Source organism: Lichenostomus cassidix, chromosome 1 (genome assembly GCF_008360975.1).
Source record: "Lichenostomus cassidix isolate B80296 chromosome 1, HeHo_3.0, whole genome shotgun sequence".
Taxonomy (NCBI): domain Eukaryota; kingdom Metazoa; phylum Chordata; class Aves; order Passeriformes; family Meliphagidae; genus Lichenostomus; species Lichenostomus cassidix.
This window is the reverse complement of record NC_139479.1, coordinates 26,145,348-26,168,319: the sequence shown is the minus strand read 5'-3', so window position 1 is coordinate 26,168,319 and position 22,972 is coordinate 26,145,348. Positions and strand designations below refer to the sequence as shown.

Below are 22,972 nucleotides of genomic sequence, written 5' to 3'. Positions count from 1 at the left end.
TGCAGCAGCGCAGAGCATAGCAGGAAGCTGATATAAGCCAAACCCACAAAGGTTAATGACTGCAGATATAGTTTTTTTGCTTAATCCTGCCCTTGTCTTTTATGCCAGAATAGACATGATCAGAGAGACTTCACTCTCCACCACTCCGTCTTCCTGTCAGTACCTTCCTCTACCTTCTCCTAAATTGCATCCCAGCACCCAGTCCTACCTGGCAGCATCCCTCAGTGCAGGCCTCCTGCCTATGCACTTAGTCACGTGCCCTGGCTTTATGTAGGGTTGGAGACTAGATCAAAGGCCCTTTAGAAATTTGGCTTCATAAACTCTGAGATGCTCTTTGACCTTAGTTCACATTACAGCTGTCCAATTAAGCTGTTAGTTGGTAGAACTGAAACTATCTGAAGAACTAGACAGTTATGCACTTTCGGTTTTCACTTACTAAGTGTTAGTCTCTGCATTGCGACTTCTTCTCATATTAACTTGTCCCTGAGTGAAAAGGATTTGTTATCACTTCATATCCCCAAAGAAATTTAATTCCTTATCCAGAAAGTGAAAGATTGGTCTCAAAAGTGAAGTGTTGAGCACTTGCAAGGACTTTGTAGATACAAAATGATGTGACAAAAATAGTGGTCACCTGGGACGAGTAGATGAAGCTAAGGACAGAGTTGATGCAAGCAGATTTTTCAGATACAAAGTCAATAAGACTGACCCTGAGCTTCTGGAAGAGGAATTCAGTCTTCCTAGCAGATATGAAATTACTTAATATTTTTCCATTTGGGAAAAATATTTCACTTAGGTTCACCTAAGAAAGCCCACTAAATTGTACCGGTATGAAATAGAATGATAACAGCCAAGTTATTAAATGGAAACAGTGCAATACATAACAATAAACAACTTGCACAAAACCAGAAGAGCTGGACTTGAATTCTTAGAATAAGTATAGAATGCATTAAGAGGAAGCAACATTGGATTAGTAATCTAAAGGTTTGCATCAAAAAGAATAAATTCTGTGACAGTAATTTTCCTCAGTATTCTGTAAGACATCTGAGTTGATCCTGGAGCCACCAACACCAGCATATCATTGATCAGTTTCAGAATCAGCTTTGACTTTTCAGTGTAACATGTTCCAGATTGGTTTTTTTGGTAAGGATGCTTTAGTCTGGAAGATTTTAGCTATGTTCTCTCAAGATTTGTGCACGGAATACATATTGTTAATCCATTTCCTCTCAACAAAGGCAAGGGGGCTGTCTCCATCACAAATGAACCACTGCTTCCCATGCTCCAGAAAGTGAATCTTGGCTCAGTGACCAGCAAGTGATTCACCAGAAACTTGGCCAGGGAGTGGAAACCTCTTTCGCTGGTCATGTGAATTCATGCCACAAAGTTCTGTTTTAGGGCAGAAAACTCATGCTTAAAATCTCTCCAGCACCTTCTCCTTTATCGTTAGAGCTCAGTTTGAAAGGACAAAAACCTGGCAACTCGGTGATGAATATTTTAAGGTTGGCAAATAACCCAGCCAAAAGCATGAGCCCCAGCTGTCAAAACATAGAAAACTTAAAGCTTTACAATAAAACAGATTTCTGTTATTTCTGACTGGCTAGGATTCTTTTGCTTAGATCAAGGGCAGTAAGTCATTGATCAAAATTTCTTTTTCTTCTTCACATTTTTGATGTTAGGAAATGCTTTCAAACTCCCCACAGATATTTCAAGCACTGACTTTGCTGCCAAGCAGTCTCCAAAAGCTATTCCTTTTTTCTCTCCTCTCCCCCCGCCTCTGCTTATCTGCCTCACAGTGCTGTCACAGGATTTCTCAAGTGTCCGCAGTGGATTTCTCTAACACTCTTTTGAGTGGTTCTGTGCTGCATTCTGTGGCCTTAAGGGGAAGCGGATCCCAGGGAAGAGAAGATGGAGAGTGCTTTAACTTCAAGAGGAAATTCAGTTTATCTGCTAACTGGAGATGAAGCTGTTTGGATGCCAAGGCACAGCATTCTCCTGGCACCTGTAGAGACCTAATTTTATAACACAGAGGGCCCATGGGCTTTTGCTAAATCCTTAGCACAGCTTGAAGAAGAAAGTAGAACTGACAAAAGAAAGAGCATGCAAGGGAGCACTGGAAGCAGAAGGCTGGAGGCGTATGTGTGTGTGAGTGTGTGTGTCTGCGTGTGAGCATCCCAGCACTGGCGTTCCCATGGCATTCCCCTGCCTGCAGAAGAAATCATGTGGGACCAGATGGCTGGATGGGGCCAGGCTGTGGGTGGGGATGGCAAGTATGTCCTTGGATTAGTTGGGTGAAATGTAAGCGCTCTTGTGCTATCGATGGGAGACATTGACACATTCCGCCTGTTGAGGGATCACAGGGACAATTCCCACCCCAGACCATACAACTCTGCAGCTGAGCATCCCCTCATGGCTTCTGCCCTCTTCCTGCCCTGTTCCTGAAGAACATGGTTTGAGCTCTCATTCCCTCATGACATCAAACTCCCAATTCCCATGCATGGGTTAAAAACTCCAGAGTGTGAATGCTGTTCCTGTCCCTGTGATTCGCTTTTCTGCCTGAAGCAGTAACACACAGAGCTGGCATGAGCTGACACTACCCCACCACTCCCAGGAAGGAAGACATGCAGGATTAAACTATTCCAGCAGAAAAACCGAGTAGAAAGCTGGATGCCTTGAAAACAATGAAACAACTTGCTGTGTGTCAGAGTTGGTGGCAACTTGGCATCTCACATGTTCAGGACTCATTTGTTTTCCTCATTGGTTTTCCAACTGTGAATTCACAAGCCAGTGAGTTTTAAACCACCAAGAGGCAACAGAGATTATTCACTGAGTACAAGAATCTCAAGTGCCAATGCTGTTTTTTTATGGAGACAAAGCCTGAACTTTCCTGTGAAAACTGTCTATAAACAACTTTTCAGTGCCCATGTTTCTTTTTCTCATCACACGGGTACTGGTATTTTTCCTAGGTGGGTTAAAATGTCTACAGTCAATGCAGAATTTTTTCAGCAAGCTCTGCTAGAAGAATTACGTAAGTTAAATGAAATTGCAGTTTCTGACAAACATCAATACTGTAGGAATAGCAGGTTACAACAGTCAGCAAATATCTGTGGCATGTTTTTATTTTTGTTACGTAACTTGAGGGCATAACCAAATTACAGCAAAGGGATATTTATCTTATTTTGTACACTTTTGTTTATTTTTCATATTGCAGAAGCAGCATAAAGATTTACAAGCCCTTGGCCTTTCTTTTGCCAAATGGTAAAGCCACATTAAAGTCAGTCTGAGTTGTTATTTTTTTGACTGAATGTCTCAAGCATCTAGTAATTCCCTTTGGACCAAGTGAAGACATGGAGTCAGTGCTCGTCTCTGAAGGACTGAAAAAAATGTTCTTATTATGCCCTCTGGAGAAAAGATCAGTCTCAGGAATTCAAAAAGTATACCATGCAAAAATCACTTTTCTGACACTGCATCTGCAGGCTGCCTGTAATCAATTAATATAGTGTGTCAAGCAGCCAACCTTTGAAAAAGCACTTTATTATAAAGGCAGAACTCAACCTGTTGCTTTGCCTTTTTTTGCATATATTTTGTTTGGTTCATATTCAGTGACATGTTTCCATAAGTTAAGACTACAGAAGCTGTAATACTAACCTTCAGTCCCAGCTCACTGTATTCAGCATGCTAGAAGCAGACTGGTATTGGGCTTCATCACCAGATGCCTGAGGGAGAGAAGAAATAATTTTATGTGAGTCCATGGCCAACTTATTTTGCAGTAAAGTAGATTTCCTGTGTTGTAGTCATTTTGTCCCAATTCATGATCAGTCCAGAACTAGTATATTTTAAAATGGAACTAGCTGGCTTTTTTTATGACCTCAGGGATCTCTATTCCCTCCCATACAACATCATGTTATTTTTCAAATCTTTAGTTTTGAGACAGAAAAGGGAGGAGGTTAGGGAGGCAGATCCTATCAACACAATGGTGTCTGCTGTGGCAAGGGAAATGCATAAGCTAGGCTTTGATCAGGACATAAAAAAGATTTTGCAACTTTTAAAATTTTTCTGGACAGGTTTTATATCTAAGCCAGATACTCCTGGTAGGCAGACTTAGAGTGAACCTGGCTGAGAGATACAGCTGGCCAGCAGAGACAGTGGGACAGGGGAGGTAGTAAGGATGGTGGCCCCAAGGCCTGGGATGGGTTTCCTTTCATCAGCTGTGAGAAAGTCAGGTGGATGCAAACTGCCCACTAGAGATGGCTGACTTTTCTTGAAATTGTTCCATTAAGACCATTCCACAACTTCCCTGAACAATCCATCCCCATCCTTTCATATTCCTTGGGCCAGAAAATTCCCTATTGTCCCTCACAAATCTTATATGGTTACAATTCAGTCTCACTTCTTCATGTCTTGCTCCAGATGGAACTGCTGATCAGCTTTCTCTTGACAGCAAGAGAAAGATGTTAGAGAGCTTCACATGTTAGAGAACTGATAATGTGTTTAGTCCTTGAGAATTCTCTTATTTCAACCTCACTGAGCCCAGTTCCCAGCCTTTCTTCACAGTAATGTTTTCTAGGCCTCGGATTATACTTTCAGCTCTCCTCTGGGCAGTCTTCAGCTTGCTGGTGTCTTAAAGAACAGTGTCCCTGAGTGCAGCTGTGCTGAGATCTTGTTAGTGGCAATTAGGATGGAATAAATGCTTTCCATGACTAACATATAAGTTGTTTACAGATGAAGTGTGTCTTTTTCACAGCAGCATCTTGACTCACTCCCAGTTTGTGATCCAGTGTAACTTCCATGTCCCTTTGCAGAGCTGCTGGCTGGCCAGTCAGTCCTCATTTTGCATCTCTTTGTTTGATTTCTCATTCCTACCAGTTGCATATCATGCCTGTCTTTGCAGACTTCACTGTGGTGATTTGAGATAATTTCTCCATTTTAGGAAAATTGCTCTGAATTCTTACCCTGTTAATCCTACTGTTGTGGATTAACCCTGGCAGGCATCTTAGACTCACACAGCCACTCACTTGCTCCCTGCCACAGTGGGAAGGGGGAGAGAATCAGTAAAAGTGATAAAACTCATGGAATGGGATAAAGACATTTAATAGGTAAAGCAAAAGCTGCACACACAAACAAAGCAAAACAAGGAGTTCACTCACCATTTCCCATGGACTGGCAGATGTTCTGCCATCTTTAGAACAGCCAAGCTCCATCACAGTTATGGTAACTTGGGATGACAAACACCATCACCCTAAATGTGCCCCCCTTCCTACTTCTTCCCCAAGCTTTCAACTGCTGAGTACAACATCATATGGTCTGGTACATCCCTTTCATCACTTAGGATCAGATGTCCCAACTGTGTCCCTTCCCAGCTCCTTGTGCACCCCCAGCCCATTGGTGGGGTGGGTGAGAGGCAGAAAAGGCCTTAACAATGTGCAAGTGCTGCTTGCTAACTAAAACAGGGGGTGCTATTACCCTTGTGTGGTCACAAATCCAAAATGCAGCACCATACAAGCTACTTTGAAGAAAATTAACTGTGTCCCAGGTAAAACCAGGACACTGCTTGTGGACTTGATCAGCTCAGTACCCACTGCTGGTTTTAGAAGTACACGCAGTAGCTCACCCAGCAAGTAATTAATGGAAAGATTGACTAGCACTGGAACTGAGATGAGCCATGATGGCACATACTTGAAATGTCCTCTTGGTTTGACAGGAAATCATTAACTGGAAAACATTGCAAAGCAACTGGTAGCGTCTGGTTATCTGTAGTTGGAATTCTTGTGTGAATGTTGCTGAGTTAAAAAGAAGGAGATTGGAAGGGGCTCCTCAAACACACACATTGCCGTTCTAGCAGGAAGAAGTTGAAAGAACAAACCTGTGCAAGATACTCATCATATTGCCTATTCTGCTCTGGGAAGATTGTCAGATACATCAAAGTAATCATTGTACAGGACCTAGAATAGAAGTTGTGATTGCTTAATTAATGGACTACTAATTCTGTTATCTTTATAGGCAGAGTCATTCTAATCAACCAGGATCAAATTGAAGATGAGACAATTCTAAGTCAATGTTTGCCCACTCTGTTTTGCTAAAATGAAAATAAGAAAGTCTGCCAGTCTGTCAATCAACCCCTGTGGTCTTGCACCATTATCTGACTTGTGTAAGGGGTTTTTCATCTTCATCTGTGGTAGGCAAGCGCAGAGATGGAATGACAGAGCTGTCATTTTTGCTCCAGTGCAGTAGTGATTTTATCTTTATATAGTTCCCATCATTTTCAGATGTAAGATGTATTTGCCCAACATTTTCACAGAAGCATTTTTACCTTGTGTGTTAAAATTGACCATTTCTTTCCAGTGGTTGGCAGGATTCACCATTTATTTCAGGTCACACTGGCCTCTTCTGCATCAGTCAACTAGCTGGCAGACTGAAGAGGAATATGCTGTATATGTGCTGTCATTGGTAGTTATTTCTGCAGTAGTTGCAAATGAAAACACCAACCAGATGTCACTGCCTTATTGCATAGCACAATCCAGACATGCAACAAATTTGTGTTCAGAGAGCACTTGAGGTTACAGATGTGGCTCTGTGTGCAGCCTGTGTGAGATGCTTCTCACTGGCTGCATCATGATATTACACTACTGTCAGCTCTGGTATAAAGCATATCCTCAGACATCTTGGGTTACCCAAACCACTTTAAGCCTGACTTTTGAGCTAACATTTTTTAGATGGCACACGTGCCAAGTGGTAATTAGTTAAATCAGTGTAACTCAATTATATTTCATTATATGGTCATACCTGCAGGTCATGTGTCAGGTAAAAAGTAGAGGACTAAACAGACAAAGGAAGAGAAGGTAGAATGGAGGGACAGGGTAGCATTTTAAAATCCGGGTTAGTACAAAAGGAAAAATAAGCCACAGTGCTATTGATTCCCCTTATCTGCTTATGCCCTAGTTGTTCCCTTTGGTTAGCACTGTTTTTCATTGCTGATCCTTCTTGCTCTGCACTTTAATTTAACAAAGGGGGATTTTATACTCCTAAAGACCTGCCTTTAGTATAGGGTATTTTTAGCAAAAGTGGCGGGGGCAGTATTTTCTTAAGCAACAAAAAAAGACGAAACTAGGAAAAAAGATGAAATTCAGTTTTTGCTGAAGGGAGGATGCTCTTATGGCATGTGCTGCCAAGACTTGAGAAAACAAGATTTTCACCATTGCAAAGCTCACTAGTAATTACAGCCCAAGTGTTTTGGCATTTGGAAAGTGACAGTTCTTTGGTGACTTTATCAAAGAAATTGTCATTTACATGCTTGGTCATTCCTCTGACATGGACAACCACTTTCTTTGCAATACTTTAAAATTATTCTGGGATTCTTTTTTCATTTTTTTAAAGGGTCTACTTGATCAATTGATCTTCATGAGAGAAAGCTGTTTCAGCCACCTTAGGGTATCCTAGGAGTAATTCACAGGGCATTGCTTGGAAACATAGTAGGAGTGAAAATGCCTGTAGCACAGCTGACAGAGGAGGTTGAAGAAACCTCAGCTGCTGTGCCTGCAAATCTTACGCACTTCAATAATTGATCACATCAGTGTGCAGGACAACAGCTCTGTCCCTGTGCAAGGGACATCCCAGCGGGGCCTGTAGTGCCCAAGGAAAAATAGCACCTGTGACTCCCTGCACTCCCATGAGTGCTGAGAGAGGCCAAGCTTCCCTTATTCCCAGAAAAGAAACCATCAGCCTGAGTGTGTTAGTAGTATCACTTGCTTTGTTTGAGACATGCTGTCATGATGGCAGGAGGGAGTAGGGACAAGGCCTGATATTTTTAATGTATGAAATAAACTAGAAATTTTTTTTTGTATGCTCAGATTTGATACTGTTGATAGCTGCCAAAACTGGAGGTCAGCCTTCAGAGAGAGCACAATGTTCATGTTTGTGACTTTGATGATGTCAGGAACCTGCTTCTAAAATGTCAGACCATCAGAGGACCATCAGGGCCCCTCTCATTCCTGTCTCTCACTCATCTAGGCTGCCCTAGCAGTAGTGCAAAGCCCAGATAGTTTTCAGAAATGCAGGCAAGAGGAGCTTCTGCTTTGGTCACCTCTTGGCCGCAGTCCATGCAGGTGTGACATGTTCTGTCAGTCTCAGATGACTCCCCAGTCTCTAGCTAAATGTATCTTTTAGGAACTGTTTAATCCTTGGAAGGAATTATTTCACTGCAATGTGTTCCAGTGTCTGGCACACACAAATCCTGGCAATTTTTCATTGTCCGCAGACATACCTTTTTTCTCTTCCAGTGGGGAATTGATTTTGAGAGAATATACCTCCCGTGATACCTGATTTTTCCACAAGCAATCTTCCCCCTGAGTGCAGGCCAGCCCAATACTGTGTAGTTTGTTGGAAGTGCTGAAATTACAGCCTGAGGTGGCACAGCTGCTGGAACAATATCAACCAAGTGGGAATAGATACATCAGGGATAAGGCAAAAGATGGCCTCCACTAACCCAAACCATTTACCCCCATGTTTCTGCTTTCCATAAAAGTACAAGTGTCACTTGCCTGTCATTTAACAAGATTATGAGGCAAGGCCAAGCAATTTTAACTGTTTGCTTCTGAAATGGAATCTATCCCTTGTGAATGGGTAGAGCCAGAGCCAACTACGTGTAAGACTAGAGTATGTTGAAACACATTGTGACTTCTGTCATTGATTCTCTTTCATTCAGGTGTTCAGTGAGTGAACTTGCTCTGGCTTTCTGCAAAATCTGAGTGTTAGTCCCAGCGCTTCCCAGGACCAGTTAATCTTTTTCAATTCCTTAGGAGAGACAAGGAGCAGCAAGCTAACCAGTCAGTCTAAATCATCTTATTTAGAAACATTAATTTTAAGCAGTTCGTCTAGCAGTTAATTTATTTGTACATCTTTTTCTCATTTCAGAATCCTGTGCTGTCAGTCAAGCTGAGATAGATTATCTTCTAGTTTGAATAAATGAAACCTAAAGTTTCACAAGAACGCTTATGGTCTGTCCAGCTGTTTGGCTTATATTCTCTAGAAAGTACACTTAGTATACCACAGTTGCCTAAATCATTTAGGCACCTTGATTTGTATTAAAAAAAAAAAGGTGTAAGATTTCTAGGCTTCAGATTAGGTTAGGTCTTAAGACACACTGTAGCATCATGTAGGAGACCCCCATGGTAGCTGTAAGGAAGCCCTTGGTATGTACAAAGGCAGTGCAATGTCAGGCTGGGGAGCGGCCAAGAAGGAATAGAGCCTTCTTGGTATCCAAGAAGGAATAGAGCCTTGCCAGCCCCATCACTGGTACTTTTGTGGCTCCTTGGTGCAGTGTGAGTGCAGCAGCCCTTGATCTATGGTGTTTTGCACAGCAGAGATAGAACTGAGGAAACCAAATAGCAGTTGCAGGGCTGTGAAAGTGCTCTGGGGTTGCGGTTCCCAACCTTTTGTGTCTCTTCCTTGGCTGACACTGCATCCTTTTGCCCTCTCTCAGACCCTTGCAGCTGAGGAAGTCTCTGAACAGCTGATTTCCCAAAGCTGAGAGGGCACAGGGGAGGGCTCATTCCTGGTTTTGTCCTGTTTTCTCAGCTCTTGCCAAAATACCTAATTTTTTTACCGTAGCAATAATTCTGAGAATGTTACTGTTTTTATGGTCTCTTTTTAGCAAGGTGGAGTCACCCCGTGTATGCTCTAAGTACTGTTTCATTTACCTGTTGGGATTTACTGTAGCAGAGTTTGGATTCATACCATTATTTTAATAGCCCTTGCTAGATCTGTTCTCCATTAATTTGTCTAATCCCCTTTGAACTTCTTCAAACTTTTGGCTTCCACAATACTATGTGCATGAAGTCTCCATTTAATTATGTGTTGTGTGAAAAAGTGCTTCCTATTTTTCAGTTTCAACCATTTGCCTGATAATCTCATTTAGGTCCCCCCTCATTCCTGTACTGTGGGAAATAAGTGATCCATTTCCCAAGTACCTTCTCTGCACAGGAAGGGATTTTGCAGGTCAGTATTTTCCGTCAGTTGTCTGCTTTCCCAGCATTCCGAAAGTATATACTTTGTGCCTCTCTGTGTAGGCAGTGTGGTGGGCAGGAGAGTGGGGCAGAGAAGGGGAGATCTCAGTGCTTCGAGCCAAACTTCTCTTACTTGTAGGGTAATCAAAATCCAGTGGAGTATTGAGCAGAGAAGGAAGCTGAGTGTCAAATGCACAAGGGTATCAGACCTGTTGCTTTCTTCCGTGTACTAAAGAGGTTGCTCAGACTTCAAAGGAAGAGGTGGACTATGGACTAAAATGCATACATCTGACCTTAGTTCTAGGGAGGGTGGCTGCTTGGAAATAAGTGGAAATGTTACAGTCTTCATATGAACCATGGTTTCATCACTGCTTGGTGTTGTTCTAGCATTTCAGTTTGTCTGTACACAATTTTGAGTTACTTCATGGCAGCAGTAATTTTCAATTCCCTGTGCTGTGCTTCAGCTGTTCACACGAAGAAATAGCACTAAAACTGCTACAGTATCAGTGTAGCAGGTCATCTGTCCCTCGCTCAACATTAACCGTGTTAGAGTCCCTTTTACCTTCTACCTCTTCTGAATTTGGCAGCCTGCAGGAAGCTTAAGGATAGTTGACACTCTCTGCTTCCTCTTCAGTTTTATTTTTTTTCCTTTGAGCTAGCCTTTAACTTTGCTCCAATGTTTCAAAGACCTAATATTCCATCAAATTGAATATTGAAATATATTTTTAGATTCCCTCTTTATCTCTGTTTGTAGTCCCTAGAGCTTTGCATTTGCCTCAGTTCAACAAAAGCGCATGATGAAGTGCCTATGTGCTTTGCTGTATTGGGACCTGTACACCAATTTCTTATTCTCAGTTTTGTTTTCAAAACATTTAAAATTCCCAGTCGGGTCTAGCAAGATATTTTACTTATTTCCCCCTTGTTTTTAATAGTATCTATCTTCAAATTAATAATAAATAAATCTAATGTTTTTGTGCACATCTGTATGCATGTTACTGTCACTGGAATTTAAAACCTAAAGATACTATGATCCTAAGATCCTTTTTGTTTCTTGGCATGTAACATGTATACTGAGATTATAATAATAGATGTCTGGCCAGAAGCAGTTGTCTCCATTAAAAACTAAATCTTCGGCAAGTATTTCCATACAATATATGATACTAAGCTAGTCTTTACCTAAAATCACAAAATACTGTGTAGTAAGTAGTTGCTGTTGTCTTGTTCAGTATGTCATCAGTGCCTCATGAGAAATAGTGGCAAATTGCAAATGATAAATACATATCCAAAGATATTCCAGACCTGAAGCTTCCCTTTGAGATTATATTGGTTTGGGGGGTTTTGGCAGGGCTTTTTAAATTATTATCAAAATTCTCAAGTCAAATAATTTTACAGATTTTGAAAACCCAGATTGCTTTTTTCCTCAGAGACATAATCCAAAATATGACCTACTGTTTCAATGCAAGAATCAATCACCAGTAGCCACATTGGAATCAGAATAAAAATGCACTGTTCTCCAGCCACTAACTTAAATTCACTCAAACAAGCACTGACCAAGTTAAACAAGCAATAAAAGTGGTGGTTTGGGGGTACTGACTGATAGATGAGTTCCTGATTTGTGAGGGCATTTGAGCCCTCGTAGGACTCAGGGCAGCATTTAAGCAGTTTTGTTTCTTTTTTCTTCATTTTTAAATGAAACCTTTTCTTCTCCCTCTGGCTCTCTTATCTATTGATGTAACTGGTGTTGCATGAGAAATTACCTCATTTCGGTGACTGGAGACAGCTTTTCTATCAGCTGCAGTAAGGTTTCCTCATTTGTTTAATGAACCTGGATAGGTAGAAAATTAAGTATTAGGAGCTGCAGATGAAGAAAACTAAACCAGAATGTTCTGTGTATTTGGGTGGTTAAAAAAATATATTTGTATTAATATAGCCAGTACTTATAATTGGTATTTAGATCATGGCATGATTATTACTTTGCAGACAGGGGACTCCGTTATCATTCAGTCATCAATGAAGTAGCTGCATTCTGTGCTCATCTCATCTCTGAAGCTGAAAGAAGAGCTAGTTATTATCTTCAAGTGAGTTATTAATGAGGGGAAAAATCATCCCCAATTACTGTGAGGCAAAATATTTCAACATTTACATATCTCAGACTTTAATTTTGATCTAATCCTTCGTGAGTTCTTAAGCTCAGACCATATTCACTTTTCCCAACATTCCCACAGTAGCATATCGAGAGGAACTTGCACCTGTCCAAGTGCTGGCTTCCCTAAGGGTGTGCTTCAGGGTCACAGAAGTGCTGCCCATCCTATCTTTGTGCTGCCAGAGACTGATTTCCACTGAGATTCCTTCATGCTGCACCATAGGAACAGAGTCACAACTGTAAGCTTTGCCAGAGAAAAAATTCTGAGTTGTCTATACTGTCTGTGTTCCCAGTCCATTTTTTTCTTAACTAGAAGCAGCCTGGAATTTATTTGTGAGGGCTAATTTTGTTCTTTTGCTTTTCTCTGACTCCTTTTGAAATTAATGGTTTGGAAGTTTTGACTCTGAACATCGTAGAATAAAACCTGAGCAACACAAAGGTGATGATTTAAATTCAGTTAAACATGTGGGCAGTAACCAGGAGATGGGAGAAGTGCTGTCCACACTGTGAATCCATCCATCAACACAGATGTGAAGGTCTGACCTTGGCAGATTCAGGAGGTAGTGATGTCAAACACAGTTTGCAGTCAATTGGAAATGTAGCTACTAGACAAAGAAAACTCAATAATTACACAGCTGTTTCAGTAGATTACAGATTTCCCAGAAAACAATAAAACAGCCATCTGTGAATGGAAAAAGAAGTAAACTATCTTTTTTTTTAATTCAAAAACTTAATTTCTGAAAGTCATCAGATATGTCCCCTGTAAACTTATCTCTTTTCAAAAGCGACAGTCTGTAACCAATCAGTGTAGATTTCTCTACAGCATTTATGCCCATTAATGCTTCATTGATTTACAGTGAAACTGCTGAAGGACTGTCGTGAATAGACATATAAATATTAATTTCTTGTGAAGAATGGCTGCTATTACACTAAATATTAAATGAATTCATAATACTTAGACATTTGCAATAAATCACTACTGGGACTGCATACTAACATCCCATTCCTTTTTTTTTTTTTTTTTTTTAGACATGTTAAAGCCATGGAAAAGGGCTGGTTACTCCCAAAGAAATGTAGAGTTTTGTAACACTGGAATCATTAACAAATTCCCATAGCACAAGGAGGAGTTTCAGCTTAGTCCCATTTTACAGATAGAGGGGAGGAGGCATGAAGTGGTTTAGGTTGAACTGCGGATCGCAGAAAGTTCAAACCCAATCTGTTTCTCATGAGGGACATCACAGTAAATTATCAGTTCCTGACAGTCCTCCTTTTGCTTGAAACGCTCTGAGCAGCTTCTGCAGAGGATCTGGCCATGTGATACCAGAAGGCTGAGAGCCAGACTCAAAGGGAGAAAGAGCTGGACATACGGTCTGATCTCCATGCACACAAAGCGGTTGCTATCAGGTCACCTCTAAATATCTTGCCCAAGGCCACGGCTGGAAGGATAGTACTGCTCAGGTTTTGACTAGGCTTAGCAGTTGAATTAAGTCATCTTCTCTCTTCCAAGACCACAGATCTTAGTTTCAAAAGTTTAGTAAAATGCTCAGTGGGGGCTAAAAATCAATTCTTTAGTTTTCCTTTTATTAAAGTAGAACAAAGGGTAGATCAGCAGCTTCATTATAGCTTTCTGTTATCTAAGGGTTAGTAGTTTAAGTGTAGAAATTTATGCCAGGGCTAACCCTGTAGAGTAGAAGCTGTTCTTGTAAAAAAAATTGACTGTCAGACTCATCTACTTTTTAATGAGTGTAGATGTGTAGATGAGTGTGAGTATATGCATCCCCGTCTTTCCAAATATTTTTGCTCCTATGCCTTAATGGTCTAAGCTGCACAAGGTTTTTCTAATGAAAACTTGCCAAGGTATTTAAATTAGAAGCAAAAATTAGAAAAGCTGCTACCACACAGGAATATTAATTGTTCTTTATACAGGGCTTTAGTTCACATAGTTACTTTGCATTTGCAAGGCTGCCAATTAAAGAGGCTCAAAGTGCTCACTGCTGCACAATAGCCATTTCTCCAGAGCCCCACAATGGCTATTGTATTCTGTCACTGACCTTTGGACACCTTCAAATGCATATTGACACAGGATGCTGGGATCATTAGAGCTATTGTTTCAGTGTGCCACGGGGAAAGAAGAGTTTTGCAATTTTGTGAGGAGCTTTAAAATTTTATATCATGATGACAGCAACAATATTTCTTGATTAGACAAATGAGAGAAAAACTGAAGCATTTTTTCTGGTGTTTCAGGTGAATTCCAGAATGCACACCTGACACAGTATCCATACAGTCCTTTCCCATCAGGGAAAGAAGATATTTATCAGGGGCATTTGGTCGCTTTTCTATTGTTTCCAGGGGAATTGATTTAATTTTTTTGACCTGATGGTGCCATATGGCCAGCCTCCCTTAGCTTCCATGGATTCTGCCTGGGTGAGCATCTTGATGGGATGGATCCTTTCATCCTGTAAATGCAAAACACTCTTTTAAAACATAACCAGTGGTATGCAGGAGACCAGGATCTGGATGCCCAGTTCAGACTCTGCTCTTCAAAAATCAGGAGATGTGGGCTGTGTGACAGCTGCTTACTTTTAGCTCTTCTGTGTCTTCACATCTGAGGTATTTCTGTTTTCTTACCAGTCCGTGACAGTTAAACAGTGCAAACAAGAACTTTGGAAGCAGAGATACCAGATACTCCAAGTACATTTACTGTAGTAAATCCAAGCATCTTCTAAAAGCTTGTATTTATTTTACTGTAGACTTTCTATTCTTTAAAGCTGTTTTGAAAAATTACTTCAGTGCTCAGAACATAAAAGAGCATAATTTTAAGCCTTGCATGGGACATTTTGTCTACAGAGAATAAATAAATTACTGGCTTGTATTTCCAGCAAGTGTTCCTGCTTGAATGTAGAGAGATAATTTCTGTTCCATAAGTCTTGCTGTTTCTGTGTTTGATTTTATCCCCTGGGATCCTATTATTGAACAAATTATCAAATACAGCTGAACTTCACAGCCCCGAGTCTCTGAAGATAGTTTGGGTAATGGTTTGAACTTCTGACAAAAGAGGAAGAAATCAAATAGACCTTTGCAAAATTTCTTGTATCATTTTTAAAAAATGGAAAATTTACTGCACAGCATTGCTGGTTGCAACTCCAACCTAGCGCTGTGGAGCATGTACCAGAGGAACGCCAGTTTCTACATACAAACCTCTAGCCAAAAACTTGCAAGATGAAGGACATAGTATTTGGTATTTATATGTGCTTGAGGTAAATGTGCAGCAGGATTTCTCACACTGATATAAAATCTAAAAGGTCACATGTGTTTCTTCAGTAACACAGGCTAAACTTTCTTTTTCCACCATTAATTGAAAGGGTGCTGTTATCATCTTTTCATTTCTCTGTGTCAGAAACCCATGTAGAACTTTGAAACCTCCCATGCACTCCCACTGCAATTGCCAATTGTGAATTTTGTGGTCTGTCTTCAAACATCAAGGTGATACCTTTACCTTAACACATGAGGGGAAGTGACCCACTTCTGGGAGGGAGGCACGAATAGGTATTGCTGTGTGATGCAGGATGTGAAGGGGAGCACGTGCTGGAAAGAGCTATTAAAACCAGACTCTTGTGTCTCCTTTCTGCCTACTGTAAATCTGCATCAGGTAGTAAAAGAGGCTATAGTAATGATCAGTGCTTCTCTTGCAGTGGGCTGGGATCTGAAATCTCTCCTCAGCCCATTGTGCTTCCCAGCTGAGGTTTTTAGGCACGGGTCCTGATTTCTTCCTTGTGGGGTGTTTCTCTATTGAGGGACAGGATTCTCCTTGAGGAGAGAAGGCAGCACTCTGCTTGCTGTCTTCTCTGCATGGGAAGTTTGTACCTCTGCTGTACCACTGTAGCTGCACTCTTTCTTTCAAAAGGTACATGATCACTGCCTGGATAGATTTGAAAATGGGGATAATTTCTGCAGTATGTTTGGTCCTTACTCTATTCAATAAGTTTAAGCCCTTTTCAATGGGAAGGGATTTTTGTAGGATCTTTATTATAGAAAGCTCAGGTTCTTCCTGGGTCCACCTCCTATGGCAGTTTTGAGAGGTTTCCTGCCACTCACATTGAGATTTTCCCAAAAAAAAGTCAAAGGGAGTTGGTATGTCTGCTCACTGCCCATGTTTTGTTTGGTTCCTTTGCAGAAGGAGAAGAAGAGCGGGCTGTTGAAACTTCTCGCAGGAGCATCAACAAAAAAGAAGTCACGTTCCCCACCATCTGTGTCCCCCACCCATGACCCCCAGACAGCCATTGAAGGAGTTCTGCAAGGGGCAGTGGGGCCTGAGCTGTCCTCCCTCTCCAGTCATGGCAGAGCCGGCTCATGCCCTATTGAGAGTGAGATGCAAGGAGCCATGGGGCTGGAGCCTCTGCACAGGAAAACAGGCTCCTTGGATTTGAATTTTTCCATCCCTTCACCTGCCAGGCCACCCCTCTCTTCCATGGCAGCTATTCGGCCAGAGCCCAAGCCTTTGCCCCGGGAAAGGTAAGCTGTGTTTCTCCTGGCATTGCCTGCATCCACAGGGAGTATTTGGAGGAGGAATGAAAAGTTTAACTTGCTCAAGGGTTGTCACAGTTTTGGTGCTCTGTGGATTGACTTTAGGTGGCTCAATTGTCTCTTAGGAAGGGCTTACATGCATCTGCCCATTGAAAATCATTTGGCACACAGTGCAGGTTTAAGGCAGTGTTGAACAGCACCTGTCCAGCCCAGATCTAAATATGGAAGACAGCAGTGCTTTCTCAGCCCAAATGGTGTAAATGCTGTTGGAAAATGCCACTTTTTAAATGGGATTCCCATATTTTAACTTAAGGACTTGATATAACTTGACCTGTTACCAAAAATGACGTTCATTTCCGAGACAGATTTACCAGTGATTCTGGAGTTCATTTCAGCAGCCTGCTCTGTACCTTGGTACCTTGGAGTAACTGACTTTGCAAACCCAGAAAGAGAAGTATAGGAACACCAAAATACAAAAGCAGGTGTCAAGAGAGATAACTGACCAGAAAAGAGCTAGGAGGGTACAGAAAAGTGGTAGGTCTCAATGTGCAGAATCACACTGGCTTTAGGTAAATGTTTTCCACAGGACAGCAGTTTGAGGACTGGGAAAGGAATAGAAAATATGCAGCTACAGTGCTATTGAAATACTTTCCACTCAAAAAGTGATTGAGAAAAACATGTTTTTTACAAAAGCATTGAAGAATTTTCAAAAAGCTGCTTAGGGAACTCTCTTGATTTGTTATTTAAAACAATTTTGAAATAACATTAAAATCACAGAAGTTTGAAAGAATCTAATTTTGCGTGAGTGTATGAAAGAGGCTGAAGGGACTAGACAAGCCACCTGACACAGAATCCAGTTGGGATCATGAACCAGATGATGCATAATAAGGGATATTACAGGACAGTCCATACCTTATACAGTGTTTCACTGAATCCAGGTTGGAATTCAGTTGAGAAGGTAACAGTGATGCCATAATCCAAACTCCTAAGGCATCTGGTTTGTAACCATAAAACCTCTTGCTGAGTCAACTGTACACAATCAACCCAGCAGACACTAAGTGGATTGAAAATTGATTCACTGGCATCAAATCTAATTCTACATCAGAAATCACTAGAAAATTATTATTTATGTATGTAGTGTAGCCCAGCAAGAATGGGGTCCTGAACCTGCACTGTCAACATAAAGTCTTTGCAGTTGCAGAGCAAGGACTGAAGTGGGAGCTGGGTGATAAAGAAGTAGGGCAGGTCTGTTGTTACAGGGCTAATTCAACTCCTGATTAGGTGAACACAGAGTAACGCTGTATTTCAGAAGAGGCAAATCTGAGGCAAAGTGGAGTGAACTCAGAGAAACATCATAAGAACAATGGAAGATTTAAAGCTATGTACTTGCAATGAGAGACAGGGGAAGCTCTGGCACACCTGATAAAAAGCAGGAGTAGGAATGGCGTGGTAGCAGTCTGTAAGAGACTGCAGTCAGGACAGAAATGTGAATATTTTTACACTAGATTTGGCATTTTTCTAAAAGATGCTGTTGTTCAGGTGCAGCTATTAGACTTGAAGCAGAAATAAATACAGGCAAGTCCTTCAGCATTGTAATGAAAGCAGTGAGAGCAGACTATCGCAGTAGTCTCTTGCCCTTAAAATCCATGAAAAAGCAATTTAGTAAAAGGAGTGAAAAACCAATCCCTATTTAGGCACACTTAATTTGGTCTACATCAGTTCAGATTAATGCCATAAGAAAAGTTAAATCAATATAAACCAGATTTAGCACTAGTGTAACTAAATCAGTGGGCTGCTGCACCTTTAGTTAAAAGTACCCATGAAGAGAAGCTGGGAAGTACAGCCCCTGACATCTCCAGAGCTGGGTGTTAATAAGCTGCTCTCAAAGCTTTACTATAGAGAACTCCAGACACATTATTTAATATGCCAGGGCTAGTCCCATACCCTATAAATTTCTCAGTCCCCCTCAGGGTGGTCCAGGTAGGGAGACATTTAACTGATGACTATTTTAAGTGGCAGAATAGAACCAGAGAGAAAAAGGTTACCTGCATTCTCTTATCTGTGCTGGAATTAGGAGAAAATAGATTTAGACTGCTAAAACTGAGTAAATACTTCCAGTTGTAATATATGGTGATAAGAAACCTACTCTGATTTTATGTATTTTGATTCCTGAGTCTAAAATCTGAAAATAAGCCATAATTGAAGTAACCATAATTATACACAGCAGGCAAGATTCTTTAATTGATTTATGAATTAACTTCCATATCATTGGTGTATCTGCATTCCTTAACTGATCATATGGGTATTTTCATGTCCATAATGGGAAATATTAATTACCTTCATGCACTAGGAAGGATAATGCTTAGTCCTGGAATAATCTGAGCAGATACATTAAACACTTGTCTGCTAGAAATTCATCCCACATCCATCTGTGCTCATTAAATCATCAAATTTCTCAGAAGTACCAAATTATATTTTTTTTAAAACAAATTACGGCTTTCAAACCACTTGTTCTTTTCACATCTGGCAGTGGAGCAACTTGCATTCAACGTCACTCAGCTCCATATTTTGCTTGTTTGCATTTTGGTGCATTTCATCCGCACAGTAGGAGCAATTCTCTGAGAAAGAAAAGGGAGGAGAGGGAAAAAAAGGTTAGATAAACAGATTCAGATGCTGGATGAAATTTTAAAAAGCTGCAAAGCATTTCAGTACACTTAGCTGTACTTGGCTTTCTGTCTCCCAACGCCCATCTGTGCACATAGAAACAGAGTACTGAAAGGTTGGAAGAAGTAGCACATTCCTTAATATTTACGGCATTCAAAATGAGGCTCATGCAGGCAGCAGAGCACCGCTACTTTTCCTATAGAGGTTGGCTTGCAGCTCCAGCACTCGCCACATCCAGGTTACTGATCAAACCCAGTGCACCAAGAGCTGCATTAAAGGGCTCTGATTGCTCACAGCTTGCTCGCTATTTAAGGGATGAATTGCCTATTCTGCTGCCTGACAGTGCAGACCTTTCTGCAAGTTGCAGCCAGGTAGACAGAAAGGTGAAGCAAGCTTCACCCTCTTGCAGGTGCAGGTAATGTTTACACTCTCAGTCTTTTTTTTTTGTTTGTTTGTACATAGAGAGAAGAAAACAATTATCTTCTCCTTCTTGATATTCCAAATCCTGGTTATGGATTAGGAAGGAAATTGCTCGTAGTTCTGCTGTCATTTAGCCTTCATATTTGTCTGGTTTGCTGGGATAGTCAGAGCCTATCTCTGCCTTCTGGGTGTAGTTCCCACTATCAGTTTATAAAACCACATTCCTTCAGCTGCTCTCTGCCATAAAGCATCCAGCAGTCCAAGCAGCAGGGCAGAGAAATTTCCCAGGTGGTGTCCTTGTCACTTCATGTTGCAGTGATTGACTGCCTAGTGTATACCCCATCAGGCTGTGTGTGCCCCACACACTTTTCCACCTCCTGCTCCATCCAGTTTTGGCTGGTACAAGGATCAGGACCAGAACAGGGATGCACTGTGGTGAGGCAGGCACTGGGCCAGAGCCTTGCCCACATCCCACCGACGCTGTCGGCTCACAGGAGGGATGTGCTGCGTGCCTGGCAGCGCCAAAACAAAATACTTTCATTGCCACCCCCTTCAAGAAAATATGACTGTACATTAAGCAAAACAGGAGAGTTGAGTGTGCATGTGTGTGTGTGAGTCATGTTCCCCTCGCTGCCTGGCGCTGTTCCCAGAGGCGAACCTGAGTAAAACATGTCACGCGTTGTTGACTCTTTTATAGTAGCTGGCACTGACTCTGCCATGTTACATTGTGATAAAGCAGCCGTGGCCAGACTTACTGTCACGACTGGCATATCTGTACTGTGTTTCTATGGTTTTTGTGCAGCCTTCAACCAGGTCATAACCACAACAGTGCTGCAGGGTAAGATGGGAGCTGTAAGTTTGACGTTTAAAATAGATCCCTCCATGTTTCCATGGGTCTTTCTACAAATCTCTGCCACATTAGAAATTGAGCTTCCAATTCAAGGAAGCATTCAAGCACGTGCTTAATGCCCATTGACTTTAATTTTGCTGTGCACATGTATCTTCTTTGCCAAAAACGAAAGCAGATGAAGGGTTCTTTTCATTCCTGGAAAGTGATACTAGAGAAATGACCCATGGAGTAATTCCTGGCTGAACAGTGACATGTATGCACATGGTTAAGTGCTTCAGTGAGTAGGGATACCTGCCTTAGTACTGGGAAACTACAATCAACCATCTCCGAAATTGAAACCTGCAGTATTTCCGGCAGAAGGGTAAAAGATCTAACTGAGACTTGGTCTTCTAAGGTTGCTGATTCAGACACCTACTATGGAGAAGCAGGTTTTGGCTTGTAGTGTGAAGACATGCTTTGCAGGTCCCTGCAATCTGCCAATGTAAGGATGAAGAAACAGAGCTCCACTGGCTAAAAAAAGCAATGGTTGACTGGGCTAGATGCTCCACTGGCACCTGTTACCCATTCCCTCTGGAACTAACGCATAGAAGACCTGTTGGAACAACAAGACTGGATTCCTGCAACCTGTCTTTAATGCATGATACTCTGAGAAACACGAGTTTGTAATAAGCATCCAAATTCAAACATTCTAAATGGGACCAGATTGGAGGTTAGCCCTACAGACCTAATTTGCCTCATTGCACATTTGTTTTCTTAAGTTTCCCCATTTCCGTCAGTGTCCTGGATACACATATTAACTCAGTGAGTTGATACTCAGTATTTTTTTTTTATCAGTGTTCAGGCCTGAGTGCAAGCCTTAATTACTGATCAGTTCTGATCAGTACTGTTCAATGCCTGCCTGCACACTGACAGAGGGCCTGTATGAGTCATTTAGACCAGACAGGACTCCTACGCAGCCAGTGTGCTTGAGATGAGTCTCTCTCTGTGGAAAGTGTGGCACGAGGCTTTGCAGCTGGAGGAGTCAGAGAAGCCACTTTCCCCACATCTGCCCTACTCAGTGAAGTTCGTCATGGTCACTTGGTAGAGATATTCCAGCCTCTGCAAAAGGTGGGGTGGCTCCCATGTCAGAGCCTTGGCTCACGTCCAGAGTAGCATCTTATACACTAAATGAAGAAGGCATCCTATGGAAAAAATAGTATACAATCATATAATGAAAGATTAAATTGCAAGTAAAGTCATGGGCAATTTTATTTGCCAGTTTCTTCATCTCAGATGCATGGGTGTGAAACATTTGTGTTCTGATAAGGTTGTTGACGTCTTCATGCATTTACACACGTGATATTTTTAATAATTTTGCTTCTTTAAAAGAAACAAAACCAGAACTTCCATCATGTGACATCTGTTTGAGGTTAGGAGTCTCATTTGTACCTTCCAGATTTCAGTAGCAGTAGCAAAGGGAGGGCTGGGTGGGAAAGGTGTTTCTTCTGACTGTGAGAAGAAATGCTATTGCATGGTCTTTGCTGTCTTTGCTATTGCAAAGACTATTGCATGGTCTTTGCTGACAGCAGAGGATGGACCTATTCCCAGCTCAGTGGGATAATTGCTGCCAGGGTGCCCATCCCAGCCAGTGCCAGCCTCTACCCATGCTCCTTGGGATGCCATGTCCCTGCTCCAGGCTCCCTCCCTCTAAGGCCTTTTGGTCTCCCAGACTCAGCTCAGCAGAGCTTGCGCCCTCAGCAGCCATGCCCACACCTTCCACCAGGGCTACCAATTTTCATCACATCCCATTTCTTCCTCTGCTCCCAATTTTTCTCCCATCAGCCTCCCTCTTCCTCTACCTCTTTCCTTACTTTACCCTATTCTCAAACTCCCTGAAGTTTCCCTGCCCAGGCAAAACCCATCCCCGGTCCTTGCTGATCCTGCTTGCAGTCTCTCCTCATGTATTATTGCTTGAGCACCAAGGACACTTCCCAGACCACTGTCCTTCCTGGACAGTAGCTTCCAGGGATGAAGTGCCCAATCCAAGGATGCCACAGCAGCCAGCAGTGGGGAAGTCCAACATCAAGTCTGTCCTGTTATAGAAAAACACAAGAGGGGCCCAGTGCTAAGAAAGGAAGAGAAATGCAACCTGTGAGGTCCCACAGAGCTAGGACAGCTTGGAGCATGAATCAGCAGAGATTTTACTTTCAGTGCTCATACAAGTCTAAGCATGTGCCATTTTGGAGTGGTTTTAACCTGGCTGAGAGTGGGTGATTTTCTGAAGGAACACCATCCCTGACAGACCAGTGGGATCACAGGACAGGTCCTTGCTTGCAGATATGGCACATGAGAGCAGTTTGAGAAAGTGCTGACATGGGTCCTTCTGGTGCTGCAAAA

General features: G+C 41.8%; 1 protein-coding gene across 2 annotated transcripts in view; it reads left to right on the top strand.

The window, feature by feature from the left end:
* The window catches only part of SH3RF3 (SH3 domain containing ring finger 3), a 244,511-nt gene that overhangs the window by 214,931 nt on the left and 6,608 nt on the right, over nt 1–22,972 (top strand). The window contains exon 9 of one of the 2 annotated variants that reach the window (XM_085053719.1): nt 16,313–16,650. The exons of the other annotated variant lie outside the window; for it this stretch is intronic. Within the exon in view, the coding sequence (XP_084909845.1) occupies nt 16,313–16,650 (338 nt within the window). The remainder of the gene's footprint in view (nt 1–16,312; nt 16,651–22,972) is intronic. 2 annotated transcript variants of the gene reach the window in all.